Genomic DNA, 16414 nt, shown 5'->3' with positions numbered 1-16414 from the left:
GTCAAGACCAGGCAGCCCACGGTCCTCATTCGCAGTGGGCCGTGGAACCGATCAAGAAGTTTTTGAGCGCAAGACCAGATATCCACAGGGGTGGTGGACAGGGGCTGCGGCAGAAAGTTCTGCCGAGTCCTCAGCAGGACGCACTGAGGTGCCCCAGTCCTGATCCGCCCCTCCAGGCCTGTCCAGCAGGGGGCAGCGTGGCTCCGAACGCGGAGGGCAGGGCTCTCAGCGCAGGCCCAGCCAAGGCCACCGGGACACGTTGGGCCCCGGAACCGCGGAGTTCAAGCCCGCAAGGGGGGCAGGGGCGGGGGCGGGTATGCCCAGAGGAGGTGACGATGGTTCAGTGAAAGTCTAGAGCGTTTTAACTCTTATGGCCTGGGCTTCCTTTCTCAGGCCGCAGGGCTCTGCCGGAGGCTGGGACCTTGGGTCCCCGTTGCAGGGAAGCTCGGCCCATCGTTCTTCGCGGCCGCTGAGCTCCAGGCTCAGAAGCCCGAGAGGCCGAGCGCTCGGCTTGGGAAAGGCCTCGGGCGCTACCGCCTGCGCCGCCCTGCGGTCAGGACACTGGAGCAGGGGGAGCCCCGCCCCGCCCCAAGAAGGAGAGCCCCCGGCGGCCTGGCCTCTAATTGTGGGAAAACTAGACGCCCCGGGGAAGGTTCAACTTGTGGAGGGAGGACTCAGATTTCCCCTCCTAAACTTCCCGGGCCTCCCAGGGCGCCCGCCCCCGCCATTCCTGACGAGGCTTTAAAAACTGTAGGGAATCTTTGGGCGTGGAGCCGTACTCCGGGCAGGGGATGAGACCCAGCCAGAGAATTGTGTCGGGGGGATCCTAACGGAGGGAGGGTTGTAGGTTTGGGGCTTTGGGGAAGCAGCGATGATTGTGCATTTGCAACGGGGTATTGGGGCCCTGGGGACAGTACTGGTCCTGAGGCTATACGTGAAGGCACCCCACCACCACCACCACCACCACCACCACCACCAAAGCAGATGCTGGAGGCCAGTAGGAAAGCCTTTGGTTGGAGAGGTGGGTGACATTCTGTTCCCTTAGTGGATCTTAAGCGACCCTGGCACCCGGAGACGTTGTGATTTTTTTTTAAGGCCGAAGTAGTGGCTGCAGGCTGGTTTTCCTTGTAAACTACCAGCCCCGTGGAGGTGAGGGGTGGGGACACTGAGACCCTAAAGACCGAAGTGGAGGAGTAAAGTACGAAAATAAACATGGGGCCGGGGTAGACCAACACAGGGAGAGAGGAGGCTTCTCCACCCATCTCAACGCTATCACTCCAAGAAGGCCGGGTTTCCGGAAGCGGGACAGGTTGGAGCGGGCAGGGAATCCTGCTCCTCTGAAGGAAAGAAGCCTCCCAGTGTCCTGTTTGGGAGGGAGAATACCCATCCTGCAATGCCTGTAAAATAACCGTTTATTTCATATTTTAAAAAACTCCAGTGATAAATGTCCGTTACCGATGGTCAGCATAAAGTGCCAATCGCAATACAATGCCCTGCTCCTAGCCGGCTGCTCTCTCGTGGTGACGGGACGGCGGAACAGGGGAGCCGGAGGCCGGGCCCGCTGCAGCCGCAGGGCTCAAGGCCCCCGCCCCGCCATCCGAGTCTGAGGGCCCACGGCCGACCGGCTGCGGAGCAGGGAGGGGGCGCTCCTTGGCCCCGCGGTCCCAGGGCCCGGCGGCAGAAGCAGATACACGGATTACACTTTTGCAGGCTCCCGGGGTGGGGATGGGGACGGGAGGAGGGGGTGGACTCTGCAAACGCACAGAACTTCCTTCCCTCTCCCCTCTCTCTCCGCAGGCAGAGTTACAAGCTTATATGGTCAAAGAAAAAAATAATAAAGTAAACGTATAAAATAACAATAGAAAAAGTAATACTTCTGGGAGAGGCGCCGCTGCGGCTCCGCGGAGCTTTCGTTCTTTTTTTAAATGCAGTTTCCCTTCCGCCACGTGAGTACCGCCTTTTGGCCAAGACTTTAGCCGCGTCCTGGGGGAGCCGCCCTGGCGGCTGGGGTCACGGCTCCGGGCGGGGCTCTCGAGTTCCGCGTGCGCCCGGGACCCAAGGGACAAGTCTGGGATAGGGGAAGGTCCCGGGAGCCCCTCCCGCTGCCCGCCAGAGTCGCCTTCGGCTTCTGGTCCCTCTGGAGGAGGGGGTATGGTAACCCAGGGTCCTGGTGACCTGGAGGCTCTTTTAGCATTTGATCTTGGAGGTTTTGAGCTCCTTCACCTGTGAGTGTAGCGTCTTGTGGACAGCGAGAGTCCTGGACTGGCAGAATCCTTTCCCACACTCTTGACACTTGAAAGGCTTCTCTTTGGAGTGAATGTATCTGGAAGCAAAAACAGAATTAATCTTTGCAAAATGATGTAATGTTGTAAACAGTTATCTAAGATCCCCTCCCACTGCAACCAGGCACTTGCCCTCAAAAGAGAGTGGGGGGGGGGGACCTAACGTGGAGTGGGCAAAATTCTAAGTTTGTGAATAGAGGAGGGAGGTGAAGGAAACTGGCAGGCAATATCTGACCCATCTGATACGTCAATGGGTCCAGCTAGGCCCACCCCTGTCTTCCCCAGGAGGGGCAAGCACTGTCTCCTTATAAGGTCTGGGTTAACAATAAAGGTGAATGAGGGGACCCAGGGGCAGGGAGGACAATTTGCTGGAGCTGTGCTGTCCAAGTGGGCAGCCACTAGCCACGTGTGGTTATTAACATGAAAAGTAAGTAAAACTAAAAAGTTAATTTCGCAGTCACACTAGTTGCACATTTCAAGTGCTGGGCGGTCACATGCGTCACGGGTCCCCCTGCCCGTCACCGCAGAAACTTGGACTGAACAGCACTTGCAGATGCACAGGTGAAGGAAGGGATGAGAAGGCTGGCATGCCTGTCTGATGCTCATGGAGACCTGACTTATTCTCCCCAAGCTCTCTCCACCCATCCTCCAAGAACCTATGCCTAAGCCTTGTATGGCTTCCTTTGCGATGTTAGAGAATTCCCAGAAACTGGGAGGCCTGGAGAGCAGAAGTGGGGCTCAAGAACCCCAAGACACTACACTCATTAGGGAGGAGGATGGTGAGGACAGTGACAGACAGCTTTGGGGGAGGGGGGGTCACACGCCGTACCTGTGGTCCCGTAGGTGGTCTTGCCTCCGGAAGGCTTTGTGGCAGATGTCACACGTGTAGGGCCGCTCATCGGTGTGCGTCCGCTCATGGATAAGGAGGTTGTAGGACTTAGTGAAGTGGCGGCCACAGAACTTGCAGACGAACTCCTTCTTGGTCTTGGAAGGCAGGCGTCCCCTCGTGGGCTTCTTTTCGGGGGACAGCTTGGTTACATCCAGGAGGGCACCCAGCCCACCAGTGGGGGAGCCAGGACCTTCCCCCCGGCCAAGCTTGGATGGATCTTCTTGTGTGGCAGCTAAGGCCAGGTTGGCAAAATCAAAGCGTGGCTTGGTCTTGAGCACAGAGGGGCCACTGCCTCCAACGGTGATCTCAGGCTTAGGCTGGATTACGTGAGGAAACCAGGGAAAGGCGGGCAGTTGGAAGCGTGTGTCCACGAGGCTGGACACGGCGCCCGGGACTTTGGAGAACGAGGAGCGCGGCAAGTGCATGGCAGGGTAGCCCAGCGTCCACTGGTGCAGGTGCACAGCGTGCAGTGCGCTGAAACCGTACAGATTAGGCAGGTGGTCCGAGGGCACCGTGGGCAGGCCATTCACCGCCTGAAGGAAGGAGTAGTTGGTGAGCTGCAGGGATGGATGAATGGGCACTGGCGCTGGCAAGGTTTTGCTGCCCATTGCGGTAGCTGCAGTGGGTTCTCAATCGCAATCTGCAAAAAAAAGAAGAGAAAAGAAGGGAGAGAAAAAGAGAAGTTCAGAGGAATTCCAGTTCAGCCACACCCTCTCTGTGCCCCAGGGCAGACGCTGGGAGTCTGAGACCCCACTGAGGGAACCCACTGCCCTCAGAGAGAAAATGGAAACTTCTCTGATGCAAGGGCTCCCTCCAAATGGCCATGGCAGAGACACACAACTTGCTACAGAAACCAGCAGGAAACAAATCCTATGCAATGCAACCAACTTAAATGAGGGCCTACAGTGGAGGCAGAAGCTGGGGGAGACTGATGTGTGGAAATTTACATCCACGCAAGCCTGAGTCAACACAGAATTTCACTCTCCGACGAAGAGAACAGGAACTTGGAAGCACATTTACATGTCCATGTGCAGATAAACAGAAATGCACAATGACAGATAAACACAGATTCACATGTTCTGAAGCAGAGATGACAACAAGGTGGCAAGATAAACTGAGATGATCAGTGTTGTGCTGCTAAACAAAATGCTGGCGTGAACATGTTCACATGTGCATGCGCACGCACACACACGCACACGTGGGATTGCATGGAACCCACGCAGGGCCTCCAGGGAAACAGCACACATACAAACACACACAGATCTGTACATCTCCCAGCTCCTCTGCATTTAGCTCTACTTAGCTGATCTTCAGTCTGGCTTCTAGAAGCCATGTCATCTTTCTCCTCAAAGCTCTCAACTTTGACCTCAAATTTGCTTCTCTGCCTCACTATTAATGAGCCCTCTTGACACCACCCTCTGCGGCTGCTTTTGGGCTGACTTCTTACCTGAGCCCCTGGGAATTAATTGCCTTTGAAGGTGATGATACCCGCCTTCATTTACGAATTCAGTCAAATATCTGCAGGTACATACAAGGGGGCTTCGGTTCCCTCCCTACTCCATCAAACAGGGTGCAGTGTCTCTGGGCTCTCGGATATTTCTGTGCGCAGTGACACCTGGGCAGGTGGGTATGCCTATGGGCTACAGTATTGAGGCCAATACAATCAGCTTCTATGCTTTCTGTGCCCTCCAACTGCAAGGCCAGGAAGCTGAAGTGACCAGCAGTCTAGCATCTCCTGGCCTCCTTGGTCAGGATCTCCAGCCTCCGTGGACAAGTCTGGGTTCTGCAGAGAGACCTTTCATCTCCAAGCCTCCCAGACACTCTTAAGTCAGTCTGTCCAGTGGAGGCAAAAACATGGAGAAGGAAAAGTAGAAAGTACATGGTGGGGGGGGGGGGGTGGCTTGTGAGACTCAAGTGCTGAACTCTCTCAGCTCTGAGCTGAGGGCTACTCGAGAAGTCACTGAGGGAACAGGGTGCTTGGTTCTTTGCCTGTCTCAATCCCCTGCTGCCCACTTTTCCCTTACCCCCATTTCCCCTCTTCTCTTCCTCAGATTGCTCCTCTAACCTTCAGTAAGCCCCCCTTCCTGGGTTGTGCAGGCCACGGTACCGCTCCTTCCCACTGCTGGACGCTGACACCACCCAGACAGTTCCCCTAGGCTGGCTTACCCTCAGCCCAAGGCCACAAGGCCCAGTCGGACTCGGCAGCATTTCACTGCAGCAAAGCTTCTCACGGGAGATAGCCCTGCCCTTTCAGGAAGGAGTATGGACAATCTCGATGCAGAAACCCTTTCCCTTGGAAGCTGTCAGAGAAGTCACTGGCTGAATAGTAGGCCCGCGGAGAAAGAGGTTCTGCAGGGGGTGGAAGGTGCAAAACACTGAAAGCCTGCAGAGATGTTCCCACTGCAGGTTACATTAGCAACCCAGCAAAAACGCAGTGTTAAGGCAGCAATTAATTCAGCCTGGCGCCTGAGGACCCGCGCCTCAGTAGCAGAGGGCCTCCCTACCAGTTTTCCCTGCGGCTTGATCACTGGTGGTCCGGTGATCCCAGAGCGCCGAGATCATCCTAGAGCGCTAACACCCCGCGAAGCAAAATACGAATTGGGGCAGAGAGAAAGCAGGGGCGGATTAGGGTTGGGAAGGAGAGAGGAGGGAGAAAGAGGGCTCTCGCCAACTTAAAATGTTGGCCCAGACTTAGGTGATTAGGTGAGGTGAGCGCTCTTTGATTTGCTGTCACTTCTTTTTCCCCTCCTGGCGCTGGAAATCAGATCCTTATTTCCGGCTCCCTGGGGCCGCCGGGGCCACCAGCACCCCCGCTTGCTTCTCTAGGTGCTCGGCCTATCGCCGGCCAAGAGAGCGGCGGTGACGGTGAGACTCTGGACTGCAAAAGGACCCGAGCCCTGCCTGTGCCCCGGTGGGGAACCCACCAACGTCGGGTACTAACCTGGCCTCTCCTCGCCTACCCTGCCTACCCTCAGGAGCCGAGAAGACCTGGGGCTCCATAGGGGGAGGGGGCTTTTGCAGCCATCACTGCTCTTGGGAGCCAACCTTTCCGGGCTATCTGCCCGATCTTGTGTCCCCCAACACTCAATTTATTTTCTTCAGCATCACGGCCAGTTTCTTATTTTCTGCCGCAATCCGAGGCCAGGGCTCCCCAAGCTCTCGCCAACGACTTTCCCGGGGACGAAATTCGTTCGAAACGTGGCTCCTTACACTAGTACCAAGAATGGGCCAAATGCACGATCCGGTTTCAGGCGGTCAACTGAGAGAAAAACACAGTCTCACACTCGCCTCTCCAGCCGGAGAGGATGAACGAACTCCCAGCCCCTCGGAGTCCCGTTGCCCTGACCCGGGGGGCCCTTGTGTGAACGTTTTAGATTTTTAAACGCGAGGGCAAACACCTCTCCCCGGGCCAGGCATCCGCTTGGCAAGGAGCTTGAGCCTCGAGATCTGGGAGGTGCGGGTAAAGATCCCGACTACAGGCAGCAAAAGCAATTCGCGCTTCCAATCCTGGGTCCCCCGCGCAGTGCAGGCGCTCCTTCCCTCGCGCGGTCGAGCGCCAATTCCAGGTCTGCAGCCAGCCCTATGCCGGGCATTAATGAAGTGTGCAGAGTCTATTAAAGTGGTTTATTCGGGGCTAATTGAGCGTGAGCGAGTTAACTGCTTGCATTAATGAGGACGGAGCGAGCTCCACGAGCTTTCGCCTGAAGGAGCCCAGCAGCAGCCCCAGAAAATCATCCTTGACATCGAATCCCCAACACGCGTGGTGACAGGCGTCCAGGCCCCTGGTGGGAGGACTAACCACCACCGGATACTTCTGTTGAATTCTCCCAACGAACGAGAGCGAACGAACCCTTCGGCTAGGCGGCCGTCCCGCGGCATTTAAACGCCCGCTGGGTCCTTAGCGGTCTGTTCCCCAGTCTTAATGAAACCGCAATTACTTCGAGGAGCCTCGGATAAAACATCCACCCACTGGTCGCCCCCTGTCCCTGTCAGCCCTTGTCTTCTCTAGGAGGCCATGAGCCTGGGAGACCAACTTGCTTTGCACGTGGTTTCTGTTCCCAAAAGCCAGCCCGGTTGAAATTTACCAAATTGTGGCAACAAAGAAACCCTCGCAGCTACTTTACCCTCTGAGAGCCCATCCCGCTACTGCTCGAGCTGTTGAAAAAGGACTGGATGTGGGTTTTCGTTCTTCTGAACCTAGACATGTCGGGAAAGAAAGTAGTTCCGCAGGCAGCCCCTCACCTCTTTCCCTCTCTCCTCGGGCTTCCCCCTTCTCTCCTGAAGGCTGAGTTAGGGGACAGTCAGGGGGAGGAAACGAATCCTCGCCTTATAAGTCCCAAGCCGGAGACATTCACGGCACCCACAGCGTTTCTGCTACTTGGGCGTGCGAGTCTCCAATTGGGAAAGAGTGCTCGCGACCCCCTGCACTCTTCCCTGAACCGAGACAGTCGCAGGTTAACTCCCCAGGCCCTGACTACACAGAGCAATCATCCTATTGAGAACACCCCGAAGTCAGAGCAGAAGTGCGAGGCGGGGTCAGGCACGCGGCCCTGCGCTCCGGGTCCAGCCGGCCGGATACCCGAGCGCAACTACGCAAAATAACAAACTTGCACGAAAAGCGCGACCCGGCTGGGGCATGCACCTGTCCCTGGCGCCGTCGGCTGCGGCCGTGGCCATCCATCCATTCTCTCTTCCTTCTTCGTCAGCTAAAGTAGGTCAAACTGCGCTAGGCGCGCGTTTCGGGAAAGTTTCTGCCCGCTGAAGTTTCTTCGGTTTCTTAGAGGGGGGCCCACAGGCTGACTCCCGAAGTCCGCGGGCATCTCGCCGCGGATTCCTAGGAGCCTGGCAGCGCGAGGGCCAGTGCTGGAGGCCCGCCCCCTCCTTCCCCGGAGGTCAGAGGCCGAAAGACCCCGCTCGGGAAGTCCCTGAGCCAGCACCCCCAACCACCCTGGGCTGCAGCTGCTCTCACTTTCACTAAGGTCCTGCAGCCTCCGTTTGGCAGGAGGAGCTTCCTTCTGGGACACAGAGAGAGGAGACACCCGCCGCGCTGTGACAGGGGACCCGGGAGCGCTGCCCGCATTCCCCTCGCCGAGCAGGGGCGCCCAGGGCTGCAGTTACCTTGTTCCGCGGCGGTCCCGGGCTGAGGGAGTCTCTGGGGCTCCGCTGCGGGGGACCCGGGAAGCCAGAGGCGCTGGATTCCACAGGCACCCCCGGAGCTCTTGAGTCCTGGCCCCTCTCCGGCTGCGGGGACTCCGAGCGCCCGACGCGCGGGAGCGCTCCACTGGCCCGGAGCCCTGCCCCCCGGAGGACAGTGAGCCCCGCTCGCAGCTCCCTGGTTGGGTCTGAACCGGGAGCGGCTGAGAACTTGCTGGGGAGAGACCGAGCTCCGACTCACTCATCCCTTAGCACCGAGCCGCCTACTTATTTTAATCCACCACCCTCCTCCCTCCCTCCCTCCTTCTCCCTCCCGCCTCCCCTTGCTTCAGGATTCCTCCCCTCCCTTGCCTGTCCCCCAACCCTGCCCTGCGCCTGCGCACTGAGAGACAAAGTTTTGCTGACCCGGGCAGCCGGCTTTGGCAGCTGCGTCGCTTTGCCACGGCCTCCCCGGACCTGCGTCCCCTGCTTTTCGGTCCTGTGCGACCCCTTTTGCGTTGTTAGGCTCACGGTGGCATCCCTGGAGTGCTAAAGGAAACAACCTCAAGCAGAGGAGAGCAGGCTGAAACTGCACTCTTCGCGGTCCTATTCCTGCTCACCTGGGACACAAGCCTGTGCAGGGGTGGTGGGAGGTCGCCCGGGATACCTGCGCCGAGGCTTGGACTCCAGTGCCCTTCGGACCCTGGCAGAGCCGCCCTTTCTTCCAGAATCCTTTCCCAGAGGCGGCTGGCCCTGGGTATCCAACAGCTTCTGGACGTCCAAGAGTGCTCATCGCCAGGGCAGTAAACCAGACCTGAATGCCTATGGCTGACCCCAGACTCTGGCTTGTGGAGTTCGGTGGAGAGATCAGAGGTGGAGGGCAAGAAAGTTATTGGAGTCCCAAACCCTCTGGGATTCCACTCTTACTTACAGTCTACCCCTCCAATCAGGTACTCATTGGTTTGGGGAGTTTGGAGCGCAAGCTGCAAAGATCGCCAGCTCCAGGACCTCTAAGCTAAAGGAACTGGTTCAGGTGGCATTTGGGACCTACAAGGGGTCAGAATTCTGGCTTCGAAAAATTCTGCCTTCACTCCTTCCGCCTTAAGGCAGCATCCCTACCTTACTGACTAATGGGCTCCGGGAGCTGCCCTCCAGCTGACCCCAGCCCTGACCTCTCCCTGCCACCTCTCTGGAACACTGGGCCCTGGGTTCAGGAGGAGGCAATGGTTTCCCAGGACCTGGGTGGGTCCAGATTGACACCACTGCACTCCCAGTGTTTGCGCCAAGGTCGCTGCTGAGTGACTCACCCAGCCCTGGGAGCTGGATCCTGGACTCAGTGGGTCTCTAGCATATCGGTACTGTGTCTCTGGGAAGGGAATGCTGCCAAGTCCAGCTTTCCTCTGAAGATCTTATTGCTTTTTAGGGTGTCAATCCCTGACCCAGGGAAATGATAGTGGAAATGTCCCCCCAAAAGACATAGTTGAAGAAGACCCTTGTCTTATCCACAGGGCTTTAGGACAGAACCTGGCCTCCAGCCCCTAGGTAACTTTGACTTGGGTGGGGAAGAAGAAGGGGGGGGAGGTGCAGTTTTTGCCCCAAGGGATTGCACTCATCCCCTGCCACAGATTAGTGCTGGAGTAAGGGACCCAAGTAAGTTTGCAGTTGGAATCTTAGCAGCTGCCAGCATGGGGTGATATTCTGGCCAGGGAGAGGATCCTTGGGAGAAGAAAGGAGCTGAGATCACTCCCTTCCCTGAGATTCCAAGGCAGCAATACCAAGAGCAGGGGAAGGCCTGGAAGGAGAGTCCAGCAGGGTATTCCTGGATTGTGCTTGCTCCTACCTGGGTCGAGGAATTTCCTTGTGCTAGTCTTGGGCTCTCCTAGGAGACAAAACTCAAGAACCTCCATTAGCAGCAATGAAAGAATCCAAGAGAGGTCTCCACACTTGGCCCTCTGGCTGTCCAGATTGCTTAGGAAATGTCCTCTCAGAAAAGGACATTCAGGTGGGATGGAGCCTCCTGGGGTGTGCAACCCCATCTCCTGCTTAGAACTCCACACAGCATGACTATGTTTCCTCCCTCTTTCCACTTCCCTATTTCTTATGAATCAGGGCCCTTGGCTAACATGCTTCAAGGACTTGTAGAAATCTCTAGATAGTAGGATCCCTAAAGAGCTCATGGAGAGTCTTTAGGAATGCCAAAGAAAGGACCATGAAACTGGGTTGTTTAACGCCACTTTTTCCAGGTTATCTGGAAAACTGATTTGGACTCAGGCCAAATCCTGGAATCTAGCGGGTGTAGGGCAAGATGAGGATGTAAGGTTGGAGCTAGCCCCTCATGGCCCAGCATCCCAGGCTTTGCCTCCCAAACTCTGGCTGGGTCTCCTGGAGCTAGTCTGCAAGGCAGAATGAGACAAGGTGAGAGATGTGGGACCCTGGCACAGCTGGGGCAAAGATGGGCCTGTTTCAAATTCCCGCCTTGGAAGATGATCCTGCTAGGTCTCACTTGACAAGGAACAACCCCAGAAACCCCAGGAATGAAATTAACGATTTGTTAATGGCTCAAGAGTCCTCCACCCCAATCTGAGCTCCCAAGGGGGTGACCCACAAGCTATGGCCTCGGTCTGCACTGCAAGCCAACCAAGTTCAGGTTCCCTTTCAGCACCGCAGGCAGAAGCAGCCCAGGAAGCTAGGAACCCCCCTGCGCTCCTTCCAGAGGGAACAGGGGCGCATCCCCTCCCCCACCTACTTAAGAGAAACTGATCAGCCCAAAGCATAGTCGCAGTGCTGCGCCTGGATTCCAGCTTGAATGAATTGCGGAAGGAAGGACCCAGGACGTCTAAGGGCTTCCAGGTGACTTTTTAGCGAAGTCACATTCATTTAGGACTCGCAAGGACATCACTTTTCGAATTTAGTAAACTTCCTCAGTAGCCAGAACCCAACCGTCCTATGGCCCAAAAGCACATCGCGGGTGACAGAAACTTTTGTGTGGCCTCGCATCCCGTTCCAGGGCGTCCAGAGCACCCCGCCACCCGCGGCTGCAGCCTCTGCTCACTGTCGGCTCCCGCCGGAGACTAGACCCGCGCAAACTCTTGCCACCGCTCCTTCTGGCTCTCTTTCTCACCCACCGCCTGCAGGGCGGAACCGCCCGCGCCCAAGGAGTCCCTGTGTTGTCTGGAACGGAGCACCCTTGGGAAAAGGTCCCCAAACTAGCTCCCGGGCTTCCAGGTCCCGGTTACACCCCACCCCGCAGGTGGGGTCCGGCAGGGATCAATACACCCGGCTGCCTGCCGAGACATCCGACCGCCTTGCTCCCAGTCCCCCAGCGAGCCCTCGCCGCCACGTTCTGTGGGCACATTGGGGGGTTGTGACAGCCCCTGCTGGTCTCCCTGTCCCAACCCCAGCTCCTCTGGGAACATCTGCTTACTGGGAAGGAAAGAGCCCCAGCCTGTCTTCCGAGTGAAAATTGAACAGCTTCCAGAATATTAACTAGAACATGGCCTCTATCGCTTTGGGGTGTTTTTGATAAAAAAAAAAAAATGAACCCCACTTCTCCCTACTCCCCAGCCACACAAAAATGACCTCATTTTTTAAACATGGAATTTACTTAGCACTTTCGGAGTTTTTGCTTCCAATGCAATCTTTTCCGTAACTACTTTGTGGACAATTGGGGCTCTGCTCATTTGACCCCCCTTTACGCATGTACAGAGCTTTCAAATAATCCGGAGATTTAGGTATCCCTCTGTAATCATTTAGATGATGGATTGTAATAGCTCAATAGTTCCTCTGGAACCATTACGATCAATCAGGTCAAAATCCAGCTTTGGGGAGAAAGTTTTTAAGCGGGGGAGGTAGGTAACACGACATCCACACACACTTGTACAGATAACACGCTCTGATAACGTACAAACAACTCCAGAGTCTTAAGAGAATAGATCCCAGGTGAACCCAAGAGCCGGTGTTTATTGTGACAGCGACAGACAAGTTACAGTATCAAAACTGAAAGGGAAAGTGAGCTGTGTTTCCAGGCAGTTCCCGTTTCGTAAGTTCTTTATGAGACCCTACGTATTTTGTAACGATTTGTCACCTTAACAAATGTAACAATGCACATAGACACAGATCTACCCTTGGTCTGTAAGATCATGTATGAAGCACGGGTATTCATGTGAAATTGCTTGGGTTCTGGGCATACTAATCATCTGTAAAATGAAATGATGACAATGCCTTGTATTGTGAGGAGCATGTGTAAAATGCGTTTGAATGGTGTGGTGAGTTTCGATTTTTTGTACAAGTATGAGTTGTCAATTATTTTAGACAGTTAACAAATCTATGTTCTAAGACTACTGAACTTTTTCTCTTATCCAACGGTGGAAATAAATGTATTAGAAACGAAGCAGTGTCTAACCAAATTGAGGATGACGAAGAAAAGTTATGTTAACTGAACTGTGTATAGTCCGGGTGAAACACTTCGGAATAGAATTACCTTACCATACCCGCGGCGCTGCGTCTTTAACGGGCTACTTCGGCGGCGGTCGGCGCTGGAGGAATCCGCGTTCGCGGTAATTAAACATTTCCAGACACTGGAGGGTTATTATCTGCATAGCGATTTCCGGCGAAGGGACTCAGAGCTTGTCTGGCTGCGAAGTTTTATGCAGATTCGAGGAAGCAATCCTAAAGAAAACGCGCCACCTGCTGGCGAGCACGTGGCATCTCCCGGTGCCCTTGCCTCCAAAACTCCCAAATCTATTCTCTTTATTGAATCTTACCTACCAGTGGGTTTCTTTCTCTTTTAATTTTCTTTTGTGGGTTACGAAATTCGCCTTTACTCCTTTAAAACTATGCACACTCTTACGCTTCCAAAGAACAAACAAAAGAGGGATTCCCTTTCTCCACAGGGTTTCTGGTTTTCCCTGCTCCAAAAACCAGATTTGTGAGTTTTTGTTTTGTTTTGTTTTTAAGTAATCCGAAATCCTTGGCAACTATCTACCACCATTAGTTTCTGGCCCTGGGAAAAACGATGAAACGATGAGCCAGGATCTGTGAGCCTTTTCTGCAGTCTTCGTCAAAGCTGGGTTACTCTACCTTGCAGGTAGCTCCCAGGTTGCCTGAGAGGTGAGGAGAGGAGATTCCGTTCTTGCACCCCTCCCGCCCCTGTGGGGAGCTGGGCAGTACCGGATCTGGTTCTGGCTTTCTGAAGACCATAGGAATGAAGAGAGGGGGTCTGCTTCGTCAATCGGTTTCCCTTAAACCTGTGACACTTGCTACCCCTGTCCCTCCTCCCAAGCCATTAGATTCCAGCTCCTTTGTTTCTCCCTTTCCGTCTGAATTCCCTCACAGAATATTATAGCTACACCCTCTCTTTTCCTTGGCATCAAAGATGCATCTTTTAATTTTTTTTTTTTTTTAATTTTTGGGGATAACTGGGTGGCTCAGTCAGTTAAGCGTCTGACTCTTGGTTTCTGCTCAGGTCATGATCTTGCAGTTTTGTGAGTTCAAGCCCTGCATGGAGCTCCACACTGTCCCTGTGGAGCCTGCTTAGGATTCTCTCTCTCCCCCTCTGTCTCTGCTCCTCCCTTGCTGATGCTCTCTCTCTTTCTCTCAAACTAAATAAACTTAAAAAAATTTTGTTGACAAGTAATTGACATACAACATCGTGTAACTTTAAGGTGTACGAGCTGTTGTTTGATACATTCACAGACTGCAATATGATTGCCACCATAGTCCTAACACTTCTATCACTTTACATAATTATCATGGCTTTTTTGTGATGAGAACACTTAAGATCTAGTCTCTTAGCAACGCTGAAGTTTATAATGCAGTACTGTTGACTATAATCCCAATATTGTGCATCAGCTCTCCAGAACTTACACTGGTTGCAAGTCCCCAATTCTTCTATCCCCCAGCCCCTGGTAACCACTACTTTCTGTCTTACGAGTTCAACAAAGATGCGTCTTGGATGCTTTCCTTCCTTGCCATCAAAGCTCCAGCTTTTCAGATAGGGACAGAAAGAGAGAAGTCTTCAGAATACATCTGTTAATTATGCTGTTTGGTCTGTCCTCTGCCTATAGAAGAAAGTAGGGTGTAGGAGATCCTTGGGAGCTTCAGCTACATTGCTCTCACAGGCCTCTGGCCACCTTCCTTATGTTTGAGAACCTATATAAAGATACAAGCTAGGGATTGAGGAAAAGATGGACCCCTTGACCCTGCCCCAGATGGTTAGAAAAAGGCTCTGCTCACCTAGGACCCATCACTCTCTTTGCTCCAGTAAGAGGTAGGGTCTCCCAGTTCCTTATCCTGACCTTGCAGTGAGGGGAAGAAAGGAAAGGGACCCAACTTAGACACTCCAAAGAACTGCCAAGGCCACCAGCTCTCCCCCAGGCGGTGTGAAGCTATGGGGTGCCTCACCTAGATTCATGAATGAGGACACTCACTGAGAGATCAGGGGCTTATGCCTCTTTTGGGTTCAAGGCAGGAGGTCTTCCTGAGTGCAGACTATCATGCTGCAGTCGTGCTGGCTTCCCAAAATGGTGGCCTAACTGGGAAAGAAGAGATTCCCTTTGGGAACCTGAAAGGCATCTGGATGCAGCTCTAAAAAGTGGCGATCCTCCTCCACCTGTTATGACAGAAACCCAAGTACCGACTTCAGGGAGGCGGTAGGGTGGGAGACTGGAACTGAGAATGTTCCAGGACATTAGTCCCTTGACCAAATCCACAGTGACAAGCAAACTGTGAGAGGGCCATGCCCTTTGCTAGAAGAACCCCCGTTTCTCTGATTTCTGTCAAATCAGACTTTATAGGAAGAGAACAAGTGGTATTTGTGGATCTGAGCCACATGACAGTGTAGTGCCATATCTACACAGAGGAGGAAACCAAACTCCCTATTTTAGCCAACCACAAGGACCAGGCACTCTTCCTCCACGCTCTTAGCCAGAAGTTGGTGTGGACGATGACAATACCAGCTCCTGCCATAGCTCCCTTTATTCCCAGATGGCTCCAGGCAAATCCCCTTGCGGATCATGCCTCCAATTCCCTATGTGGGAACCTTTCCTCTGATGATAACAGCATCTGCTGAAACACTTTGAGCAAATACAAAATAAAAAAAGGGAAAGATATTAGCATGTGATTTTTCACTTCACTGAATGACTAATGCCTGGGTTCCTTTGGTATATTAGGTGTTAGTTTGCATATCGCATGTCAACAAGAAAGAGGTGGAGAGAAAATTTAAAACTAGAGTGTTATTATCAGTGTATTCCGGATAAATAATTTTCAGGAGTAATGACTTGGTTTGCCAAAAATTAGGTCTGTAACAAACATTTTAGAAGATTTATCTAAAAAAAAAAAAAAAAAGTCACGTATTCAAGTGGGGCCTGTTTCTTTCCTAATTTTCTGAGAAGATATCCAAAGGGGAGTTGCAAAAAGCCCCTATGAATGGAAAAAGCTTGGTTCTCAATGCCTGGGGTCCTGCATAGGCAGCAAGGTGACTGGGAGCCTGGAACACCACAGCAGAAGGCTTGACACTGGGTACCTGAGTCTTAGCCTGAAACAAAGCCCACTCACTGGGGAAAGGAAGGATAAGAGAACATCCCACAGCTCAGTTTCGCGGCTGGCCAGTCAGCTAATTCCTGCTGGAGTGGTAACCCACGGTTAACACACTATTGGGTTAAGAAGCTGCTTTACACAATCCTGTGGCACAGTCAGTCCCAGAGTCTTTACACAATGCAGATTTCTGGGTCCATCCTCAGAGTTTCTGGTTTAGGAGACCTGCAGTGGGCCCTGAGTATCTGCATTTTTAAAAGCTCCATAGATTATTTGGATGTAGGTGGTCTTTTGAGCAGATATATACTGAGGGCCATTGGTAAAGTATGACTCTGGCCCACGGTACATGGGTCTTGCTAAGGAGAATTCCAAGAATTGAAAAGTTATCCAGAGTCAAAGAAACGGCTCTTCATTGAAGTATCTTATACGCTTGAGTAGGCATTTCTTTTTGTAAGCCCCCTCTTCTTTATTTGCAAGAGAAGAGAACCGTACTGGGTAATTAACAAAGACATTCTCACTTCCTCAATTTTAAGATTCCACTTCACACATGCTGTAGATGATGAGAGATTTGGGGTAG

At 53.5% G+C, this 16414-nt stretch overlaps 1 protein-coding gene across 1 annotated transcript; it reads right to left on the bottom strand.

Annotated features, from left to right (window-relative positions):
* Nucleotides 1-1295: 1295 nt before the first annotated feature.
* Nucleotides 1296-8572, bottom strand: OSR1 (odd-skipped related transcription factor 1). The gene is made up of 3 exons (XM_015536933.2): nucleotides 8290-8572; nucleotides 3112-3811; nucleotides 1296-2323 (listed from the first exon to the last, which is right to left on the bottom strand). The coding sequence occupies exons 2-3, from the start codon at nucleotides 3777-3779 to the stop codon at nucleotides 2188-2190; spliced, it is 804 nt and encodes a 267-aa protein (XP_015392419.1). The 5' UTR covers nucleotides 3780-3811; nucleotides 8290-8572; the 3' UTR covers nucleotides 1296-2187.
* Nucleotides 8573-16414: the final 7842 nt, after the last annotated feature.

This window comes from Panthera tigris, chromosome A3 (genome assembly GCF_018350195.1).
Source record: "Panthera tigris isolate Pti1 chromosome A3, P.tigris_Pti1_mat1.1, whole genome shotgun sequence".
Lineage (NCBI taxonomy): Eukaryota > Metazoa > Chordata > Mammalia > Carnivora > Felidae > Panthera > Panthera tigris.
Note: the sequence above shows the minus strand (reverse complement) of the source record. Positions and strands in the feature narration are given on the sequence as shown.